General features: G+C 52.2%; 1 protein-coding gene across 1 annotated transcript in view; it reads left to right on the plus strand.

The window, feature by feature from the left end:
- Positions 1–5,310, plus strand: part of TRPV4 (transient receptor potential cation channel subfamily V member 4) — a 37,100-nt gene extending 31,790 nt beyond the window's left edge. The window contains exons 13-16 of the mRNA XM_068562728.1: positions 619–935; positions 2,329–2,456; positions 4,059–4,180; positions 4,653–5,310. Of these exons, the coding sequence (XP_068418829.1) occupies positions 619–935; positions 2,329–2,456; positions 4,059–4,180; positions 4,653–4,810 (725 nt within the window). The 3' untranslated portion in view covers positions 4,811–5,310. The remainder of the gene's footprint in view (positions 1–618; positions 936–2,328; positions 2,457–4,058; positions 4,181–4,652) is intronic.
- Positions 5,311–10,789: the final 5,479 nt, after the last annotated feature.

The following is a 10,789-nucleotide window of genomic DNA, read 5'->3' on the forward strand; positions in this document are numbered from 1 at the left end:
GAACAATAGGCTCGATGAGGTTTTTCTTAGCCTTGGCACTGCTGACATTTGGGATCAGATAATTCCCTGTGGTGGGAACTGTCCGGTGCACGGTGGGATGCTGAGCAGCATTGCTGGTCTTCTTTTTTTTTTTTTTTTAATTTTTTTGGCCATGCCGCATGGCACGCGGTATCTTAGTTCCCTGACCAGGGATCGAACCCACGCCCCCTGCGGTGGACGTGCGGAGTCTTAACCACTGGACCACCAGAGAAGTCCCAGCATCCCTAATCTTTACCCACTAGGTGCCACTAGTGCTCCCCCCTCCAGCTGTGACAACCAAAAATGTCTCTAGACCTACCAAAGGTGCCCTGGGGGAAAAATGACTCCTGGTTGAGAACCACTGGACTAGGTCCTGGGAGCCTCTTCCTTGTTAACAAGAGTTTGTGGACAGAGCAAAGGCTTTGCATGCAGGAGGGCCCAGATGTGACTGCTGGCTTGGCTTCCACGCTCAGTAACCTTGGGCCAGCGCTATCCCCTAACCAGGCCTCAGCGTTCCCCTCCATCAAATGGGAAGGGTCCTCCCCACTTCTCAGCCAGCGTCCTCACCCTCGGTGAACATCACCGCCGTCCCTCCCACAGCCCTGGTCTCCCTCCTGAACCCGTGTGCCAACATGAAGATGTGCAGCGAGGACCACACCAACTGCACAGTGCCCACGTACCCCTCGTGCCGTGACAGCGAGACCTTCAGCACCTTCCTCCTGGACCTCTTCAAGCTGACCATCGGCATGGGCGACCTGGAGATGCTGAGCAGCACCAAGTACCCCGTGGTCTTCATCATCCTGCTCGTCACCTACATCATCCTCACGTTCGTGCTGCTCCTCAACATGCTCATCGCCCTCATGGGGGAGACGGTGGGCCAGGTGTCCAAGGAGAGCAAGCACATCTGGAAGCTGCAGGTGAGGCCCCAGGGCTCCCATCCCCACCCTGCCCGCCACTCTTCTCCTTCTGAGATGGGCCCACCTGACCCGCCTCACCTCCTCGGCCTTGTGCTCTGGGCGAGCCGCACCATCTCATTCTGCCTCCACTGCCCCGTCTGTAAAATGGGCACCGAAGACTGCCATCTGTTCCCCAGAGCCGCCTAACGCATTTCCAGGTGGCTTCTTGCCTGACCACTAGCAGTGGGCTCAGATTCCCTCGTGGTCCGGTTTGTGGTATACAGTCAGCTTCACGCGGCTCCGCTGAGTGAGCTCTGTCGGCACAGGAAATGCTCAAAGAGCATCACATTTCACATTTCAGTGAGGGTTCTGCAGTGAGCACGGGGGGCAGCTTCCGTGCCCCACCCTGGCCCAAGAGACAAGGCTGTCATGCGTACAGGCCACCCCAGAGCCGGGAAGCGTCAGCAGTCCCGTCAGAGGGGCTTTTACCAGCCCAGGGGGAGCTTCCAGGTTCCCCACCTGCCCCCCGCCAAGCAGATGTGGTTGGATGTAGATGCGGGCCTCATGGGTGCTGGGGAGCTGCTGCCTTTGCTTCCCACAGGTTGCCGTGCAGTCCTAGACAGCAGAGGCCCTGGAGGTGGGGGTCACAGCCCACCTGGGTGCATGCAGTTCAAGAACTGGGGTTCCCAATAAATTCAGTGTCTCTGCAAGGCCCGGGAACGCAGCGTCCACATTTACCATCACGTGGTACATTTCCAGGAAAAGGCGCAGTGAGAAAAAACTCCAAGGTCCTCCTCCCAGGTCTGGGTCTCAGGGAACCATCTGGACCTGCTCTTAACCTTTATCCATACCGCTTACTTCCCTGGGCCTCAGTTTCCCCACTGAGTATAACTCATAAGATGCCACTGGCAGCCTATGGACTGGATTTGACCAGCCCAGATTTATTTTTTTCCTGCATCACCATATTTTTTTTTTTATTAGTGCAAAACTTTTAAATTAAGAGATGTCATAGAAGAATCCAGATTTCTGGCCTTTCTTGAAAGGTTGGAAGCCTGGCAAGGTGAGCTCACATTCCTGCCTGGCAGCGCTCAGATAGATGAGAGGTGGCTGCTTCCTTTACACGGGGTGGGGGACCTGCACCCCCTGGTCTGCCCCAGTCCCCACCCCTCCCTGGGGATGCCCAGCACCGAGGGGACACATGGTGTCCTGGGTCACAGGATGTTGATCCTTCTTCATTCATTTTCTTCTGCCAGGCCCCTGTGGGTATTTGAGTTTTTAATCCAGAGGCAGTGGGAGCTGGGAAGCCTAGTTCTTTGCCCAGACTGGCCCATTGAATCATTCCTGCCTTGAGAGCAGTTAGGCGAGGCTGGGGGCGGCTCACCCATGCCTGCCCGCCCTCCCTCCCTCCCCGCAGTGGGCCACCACCATCCTGGACATCGAGCGCTCCTTCCCTGTGTTCCTGAGGAAGGCCTTCCGCTCCGGCGAGATGGTGACCGTGGGCAAGAGCTCGGACGGCACTCCAGACCGCAGGTGGTGCTTCAGGTGAGGCCGGGTGAGTGGGCAGGGCAGGACCACTGGGCCTCCTTACGTTTTCTACCCATTGCCACTTCCCGAGCCACTGAGGCCCCCATGGGCCCAACCAGAACTCAGTTCCACCGGCTGATCTTGAGCCAGTTGATTTAGTTCTCAGCCTTGGTTTCTTCATCTGTGAAATGGGGACAATGATAGCATCACTCCCTCAGCCATCTGTGTGGATTAGACGGGTTGGCATGTGAGATGTGCGCGGCCAGCACCTGACGCACGTTGGGACAGACTCCCCCCCCCCCGCCCCCCCATTGCAACCAGTGTTACTGCTCTGTCCTTTGCTGGAGGAAGCGGACTCAGAGGCGGGTTCTCATCACAGGGCACCACCCTCTGTCGGCGAACCAATGGGGTGGGTTTCAGCTCTCCGGCTGAAAGGGGGAATCTGAGCTATCAGCAGCTTCCAGGGCTTGGGATGTTACCCAGATGCACAGGGAACGCCAGCTTCTTAGGGGAACCCCTGGGTGAATCTTTTCTTTTAAGGGGACTCTGTAATGTGGTTGCCAGCACAGAGCGTAAGCATCATGTTTGGAGTCAGGCAAAGTCAGTTTCCGCTATGATAGCCCCCACCTCACAGGCCAGCTAGTCAGTCCTGTTCAATTTGAATTTGAAGTTCAAGCCCCGACTGTGATTTATCAGCTTTGTAACCTTGGATGAATAGTTCAAGCCTCAGTTTCCTCATCTGTAAAATGGGAACAGAGAATGTATCTTCCTTGCTGGGTCCTGACCCATAGGAAAAAATGCTCAAAAAATGGAAACTGAATGAAAATAACTTAAAAATAATTTTAGAAAGGAAAAATTATCTTGAGCCCATTTGGGCCCAAAAGGGTATAACCTGACTTTAGGAGGGTGTCTCAATAATAAGAGTGAGAATATCAAGAAGGAGGGTGTCCATCTTCAGATGAATGGATATATACCCGTACACATAAGGTCTTTCCACACAATGGAATATTATTCAGCCATAAAAAGGAATGCAGTACTGATCCAGGCTACATTGTGGATAAAACTTGAAAACATGATGCTAAGTGAAAGCAGCCAGACACAAAGGCCACATGCTGAATGATTCTACTTACATGAAATGTCCAGAATAGTTAAATTCATAGAGAAAGAAAGTAGAACAGAGGTTACCAGGGGCTGGTGGGAAGGGGAATGGGGAGTTATTGCTTAATGGGTACAGAATTTCTGTTTGGGGTGATGAAAATGTTTTGGAAATAAATAGGGGTGATGGTTGCACAATCTTAGGAATGTATTTAATGCCATTGAATTGTACACTCAAAAGTGGTTGAGGGGGACTTCCCCGGCGGTCCAGTGGTGAAGACTCCGTGCTTTTACTGCCAGGACAGACACCTGGCAGGGAAACTAAGATCTTGCAAGCTGCGTGGAGCAGCCAAAAAAAAAAAAAAAGTGGTTGAAATGGCAAATTTTATGTTATATATATTTTATCAGAAAAAAAAAAAGGAGGGTATGCTGGGAGGCTGGAACAGGGATGCCGCCTGGGGGTGGGGAAGGGGTGCTGTCTCTGGGGGGCTCCCCTTCACCCTCCCTCTGCTGTGGCCCCACCAGGGTGGACGAGGTAAACTGGTCTCACTGGAACCAGAACTTGGGCATCATTAACGAGGACCCCGGCAAGAACGAGAACTACCAGTATTACGGCTTCTCGCACACCGTGGGCCGCCTCCGGAGGGGTGAGTAGAGGGTGGAGTGGAGGGGTGGGGGACATTCAGGGGTGCAGAGGGGGAGCCCTGGTCCTCCTCATCACTGGTTTGTTTTGAGCAGTCCTGTTCCTTTTCTGGGACTCAGTGTTCACATCTGTAGAATGGAAGGGTCCGATGGGCTGGCCACTGGGCTTCCTCCGCTGCTTGTGAAGGCCTGGGGCCCCTCCGTTCCACTCAGCTGAGTGCATGAGATGCAGTGGAGAGGTCATGGGCACTCAGGCCTCCTGACCCAGGCTTGAATTCTTATTCTTTCATTTACTCCTGTGTGTTCCTGGGCGGACTCTGTGACCTCTCTGAGCCCCACTTTCCACCTCTATAAAACAGGGATAATATACCTCCCCCTTTAGATCACTGTGGAGTGCCCGGTACACAGAAGGTGCTCAATATATGCATGTGCACTCTCCGCCAACCCTCACCCTTCCCTCCGCCGCGCTCACTACAGATCGTTGGTCCTCGGTGGTGCCCCGCGTGGTGGAGCTGAACAAGAACTCGAACCCGGACGAGGTGGTGGTGCCTCTGGACAACGTGGGGAACCCCAGCTGTGATGGCCACCAGAAGAGTTATCCCCCCAGGTGGAGGACTGACGACGCCCCCCTCTAGGGGCTGCCGGCAGGAGTAGGGTCCCCTGCACCGCCCATTTCTAGTCCACCCGCATTTCGGCGGCGCCTCCTGGGGTGTCCCCCGCACCCTCCTTCGACCCCCAGAGGTGAGGGGCAGGTGGAGATGCCAGGGGGGCCCCAGGACCCTCTGGTCCCCAGGCTCCTGCCTCCAGCCCCACCTCCCCACCCGGGCACGGGGCCCCTGGCCGCCTGTCTCACTCCCATGGAGTCACATAAGCAACACCAGTCTCTCTGCCCACCGGGGCTCAGACCCTGGCCTCTCCATTTATTTATTTGCTCCGTTCTCAGGAAAGTGGCACGACCTCCGCCCCCAACTGGAGCCTGGCAGAGGCCTCAGGCCCCCGTCCCAGGTGCACTGCCGCCGGCTAAGCCCCCGGCCCCGCCCCACGCCCTGGCGGCACAGGCCACCCTGGGCTGAAGCGGGGTGGCTTTGCTGAAGGGCCGGGCCCTCGGGGTGGGGCTGCGCCTTCTGTATGTTCTCTAGGGGATTGTTGGTGCTCAATAAATGTTCACTGATTGTGGAGGCGGTGGGGAAGACGGTAACAGGCACGGGGATGACAGCACAGAGATGGACGAGCTAAGAGATGCTCGCGTCGGGGGGATGGGGCGGTGGGGATGAGAACAGAACGAGGGTTAGTAGTAACGACCAAGGTGATGTTTAGGGTGATGGTTGGTGGGGGCTGGACGGGGGTGGTGGCCTGAGAGATGGAGGTGAGAGTGGAGTGTGATGGGAAGGTAGAGACAAAGGGAGTGAGGAGAGGAGGAGTGCTGGCGGAGGGATAGTGATGCTGGGGGAGATAGTAAATCTATCGAAATGCTGGGAGGGGGTAATGACACTGGTGGGGGAGACTAATGCTAGTGGGGAGATTGTGAAGCTCATCATGGGGTAGTGATGCTGGTGGGGGGACACTGATGTGCTGGTGGGTAGGAAAGCTGCTGGGAGAGGGCAGAGCAGAGGCGGACATGACAGGCACAGAGATGGGTGAGCCATCCAGTGTCAGCAGCGGGGTGATGGTGAGGATGAGAGCGGCCTTAGTAAGGACAGTGGTGGTGACTGGAGCCGTGAGAGTGCTTGTGGATGGGACCGCGTGCTGTCGGGGCTGTGAATGTGAGCTGGAGTTGAAGGCCGACCTGCTTCCCTTCTGAGGGCAGCCATTCTTCCCAGGGTCACACCCCGCTGCTGATCAAGCCCCCAGGGCAGCTCCAAGCCTCTGGGCATGAGGAGGGGCCCCCAAAATACCCCATCCTGCTGCTCCACGCTGAAGTGGAGGAATCTGCAGCCAGCTGAAGTTTCCCTCTGACCTCCCAGGTTCCTGGTCCCGGCTTGGACTAGGTCTTACTTCCTCTCTGAAGCTTCAGTTGAGAAGAGCTTGGGTCTCTGAGGACCTGGCCAAGGGCAGCTGCAGTGGGAGACGCACAGGGCGTGGGGTCTATAGACCCGAGTTCACACCCTCAGCCCAAACTGTGGCAATGGGTCACTTTACTTTGGGCCTCCATGTCCCCGTCTGTCAGAAGGATGTCATATAGTCTGTTCAGCTATATGAGAATGAAGGGGAGACTCATTGTATTACCGCTGAGGGTGGCTGAGGGGCGCCAACCTTCCCACAGACGCATTCTTTCCATCTCCCTCTACGTTGCTGATGGGCAGGGGCTGATGGGCTCTCCTCGTGATCCAGGGATGACCCAGCTTCTCCCAGGGTTACTTGCTTCCTCATTCCACCATTCTCAATGGAGGTCCCAAGAGCCACTCTGATTGGACGGACTTGGGTCACATGTCATGCCTGAGCCAATCCTGTGCTGGGGGATGGGATGCCCTCCGGCTGAGCCAAGCCTTCTGGGTAACCGTGGGTAGGACCTAAACGCTGATCCTCAGTGTCCTCATCTGTAAAATGGGGCACAGCTTTTGTGAAGGTCAGGTGATTCCCTGGGCTTTTCAAAGAAGAGAGGATTGTGGTTGTGGTGTTTGGGGCAGCAAGTCAGAAAACTTACACTGGCTTGAAGAAAAGAATATTTATTGTCTCGGCAGGAAGTCCCAAGTTAGGGAGGGCAGTAAGGCTGGTTAATTCAGTCTCTGTGATTCATTAAGGGTTCTGCCAGCTCATTTATCCCTTCAAACATTTATCAGGCACTGTGCTAGGCACTACCCACCAGATGTGCTGCCTTTTTCCTCACACAGGCCTCCATCAAAGAAACAAGATGGCGCCACTGTTTCAGGAATCACATCCAGATTCGGCAGCATCCAGAGGAAGAAGGAGAAATGGTTCTTCCTGTGTCTCTTTTTATGAGGGAGGAAACCTTTCCCTGAAGTCCCCCAGCCAACCTCCCCTCTTGTATTATTGGCCAGAATTGTGTCATGTGTCCCATGCTTCAGCCAATCAGCAGGCTGGAAGCAGCAGTTGTCCTAAAGCAGCAGAAGGCAATATGGAGAAAGGTAGTTTCCCCAGCCAGGTCTCGGTTCTGTGGGAAAGGAGGATGGGGAAACCAGTATTGCCTAGGCAGCCAGTAACATCTGCGACAATCCTTCTCGCAGATGCCCACCCTCTACCCCATCTGGGCAACATTGTCATGGAAAACGGCTCTGACTTATTCTGGGGCTATAAAGAGGTCATTTCTCTAGGGGGTTTTGTGATGGGCTGGCCCACAAAATCAAAACACCCTCTCAACTCAAAGAGACTCCATAAATTATTGAGGTGAATGTTTAATTCATTCATTTTTAAAAAAATAACGAAATAATTGTAGGCTATGAATTTTCCTCTGAGAACATTTTCAGCTAAATACATAGTAACTTTTTCAACTGTGATTTTCTAAATATTTGGTGGTTTGGGTGTTGATATTCTATAACTCAAAAGCTGTTTAGGGGGAACTTAAAATATTTTCAGGCCATTGAGATTTTGTTTGTTCCTGTAAGATCTGAAAGATGACCTTTCCCAATGTCCTTCAAAATATAGGGCGTGTACTGGTGGTATGTCAAAATATTTTCAGGGGACACATTGGACATAGAATCACTTAGAGGAAAGCGTCCCTCCTGATTAGGACATGGTCTCAGTTTGATGTTTCTGGGATTTTGATACCTTCCTAACACTCACTAATCTCTCTTTAATGGAGAAAAACCTGAGGCTCAGAATCTCTGAAAGGCAGAGCTAGAACCAGGGATGATGTTAGCTTCTCCCGGACTACAGGGACTGAGGATGGGGAGGGGGAGTTCCCGAGGAAAGTTGGAGTGTTGATACCTGTGCTAGACTGCTTCAGTGGCCCTGACTCTTCCCTTTAGCCATTCCTTTGCAGTACAACTTTGTCTTTCGACTGTGGGCAAAGCATAAGTTTGCATCCCTGGGCTTAACCACGTGACTTGTTTTAACCAGTGGGATGTTAGCAGACGTGCCGGCGCCAGCACCCAGGCGGAGGATGAGAGAACGTGGAATAGAGCTATGTCATCCCAGGCAAGGCTCACAGAGATCAGAGGGACCCCACAGATGCGGGACCAAAAACATTTTTTTTGTATGTCATTGAGTTTTGTGATTTTTTTTCAAGTGCAGGCATCAATCTTGTGGCAATAGCTAATGAATACAGACAATAGAAGAAAGAGTAACTAGAATCTGGTGAGGCCAAAAAGAAACAAAAAACAAAAACCGAAAAACTGAATGTTCACTGCACTCCATGTTATAAATGGGGAAACGGAGGCTCAGAGAGGGGAAGACACTTGCCCAGGGCAGCTGGCTGGTAAGTGGTGGAGGTGGGATTTGAACCCAGGCATTCTGCCCTCAGACCCCATCCTGGAGAGAAAACACTCTGACCCCTGAGGGGTGAGAGGTGGTGAGGCCAGATCGCTTCTGCAGTGGGGTAAGGCCCTGGCTGTTGCCCGCCACTTCTGCTGAGCCCTGGAGACTGTCAGTTTGAACATACCCCTAACTTTATTCCAACAAGGATTTCTTATTATGTGCGTGTATGTGTATTTAATAATGTTAAAGCACTTGTATGTCATATGTGACAGCAGGGTTTTTTTCATCCCAACTTTAAAGCGCTACTGGGAAATAATTAGTGCTACCAGAGGCAAAAACAATGGGACCCCATCAGAAAAGACAGTCTCAGAAACTCTTGGATCTTAATTGAACAATTACCTCTTATGCCTATGAATAGTTCATTATTACATGCCCTGTTATTATTAGCTGTTATTATTGTTTTAGATGAATGCTGGGGATTTTTTTTTTTTAATCAAAAGTCATTTTCAACCATACTGTTCATCTCCTCCTGGCGTTCGCACGCTTCTGACATTTCCGAATGTAATAATTTCGTAGTTGGCAGTCAGTCTCCACACCTTGCCTGGATAACGGTGTATTCTGATCACTCTGGTTGTTTGGACGCGGTGGTTAAATACTCCAGGCCTCTGTTTATACTGCTATTAATTTTTGACTCCCTGGCAAAAGCATTTGCATGAGAATCGAGCACTACCCGTCTTTTATTTTTTAGGAATCTGAAGTCATGGGGGACAATGGGGAAATCCTTGTTCATCCCAAGCTTTTGAGACAGAAACAAAAGGAGGTGGTGGTGATGGAACCAGAGGACAGGGTAGAAGGGGCATTGGGCAGTGGAGACCCCAGCCCCAGGGATGGAGGGCGGGAGGCTGGGTCAGGAGAGGCCAGGCTGGGAGTCTTGTGTTTTTGGAGGGAAGCACAAAAAGGAGAGAACAAATGAACACACATAAGGCACCTGCCCTGTGTTAGGCGCTGTGCCCAGTGTTTGGCATTCATATCTCAGGAACCATGTGTGGGACCTCATGGACTGGTGTGGATGCCTCTCCAAAAGTCATGACTCTCTTCCTTATTCACAGCACCTCATTTTGTTCAGAGTTCTCCACTCTGCTCTACAGTCATGGCCTTTTGCCGGGCCAACCACTGTGACTCTATTTCCCTTACTAGGTATTGGTATAGGAATAGCCATGTGAACCGGTTCTGGACCATGAGACAAAAGGGGAAGTCTGCCAAAGGAGGAAGAATTCTGGGGAGAAAAAGAGAAATATAAAAAACACTGTCTTCTCTTTTGCTGGGCACTGTCAGGTCTGGATGTGATGCCCAAAACTGCAGCAGCCGTTTTGTGACCATGAAAGGGCTTGGTGGAACAGAAAGATGAAAAGGACATGGGTCCTTGATGACACCACTGTGCTATTGAATTAACGAACCCTGGAGCTACCCTACCATAGGGTTTCTTATGATTGTTTGAGATAATCAATTTTTTTTCCTCATTTATACCAATGAGTCAGGGTTTCCTGTTACCCTGCCAAAATCATGAAGATACAAGAACAAATTTTTCTGCCTATTTTACAGATGAAGAAAGTGAGATCCAATGAAGTAAAGGCATTTGCTTAAGTACACACAGCCTGGATGTGGTGGACTCAGGATTTGAATCCTCTGGCTTAGAAGGAGACCCCTGCTGGGGGGGTAGCAGGATTTTTTTTCTTTCTTTCTTTTTTATTTTTTTTAAGCGATTTGGCCTTTCCACAGCACGGGGACATTCTGTTTTTCTATAGCAACAGGCTGCTGTGATGGCTTCTAACAGGTGAAGATGGGACAGGTTGGGTGGAGCTGGGACTCAAACCCAGGTCCCCATATCCCAGCTCAGAGTCTTCTCAGCATCTCAAGGTGCACAGTGACATCAGAGACTCCCCCCTCTATCTCAGCCCCCCTCAGGTGGTCGTGGAGATTGGCCACCAGGGGCTGCTGTAGTCACACCCAGGAGCCTCCTCGGAGGAGGCCTTAGGGAAACTTGGAACCTGGGGACGTGGTCGGGAGGAGCGCCTAGAGTGAGCTCCCCATTAAGTGAGGCTGACGCTACAAGACTGAGGAAACCCTGCCACTGCCACTCCCGCAAGGAGAAAAAGGAGTCTATATCTGCCTCTGGAAAGTCTAGGACCTAGTTGCTGTGTGCTCTCAGGCAAGTTGCCTCCCTTCTCTGAACCTCACTT

Source organism: Eschrichtius robustus, chromosome 14, assembly GCF_028021215.1.
Source record: "Eschrichtius robustus isolate mEscRob2 chromosome 14, mEscRob2.pri, whole genome shotgun sequence".
NCBI lineage: Eukaryota > Metazoa > Chordata > Mammalia > Artiodactyla > Eschrichtiidae > Eschrichtius > Eschrichtius robustus.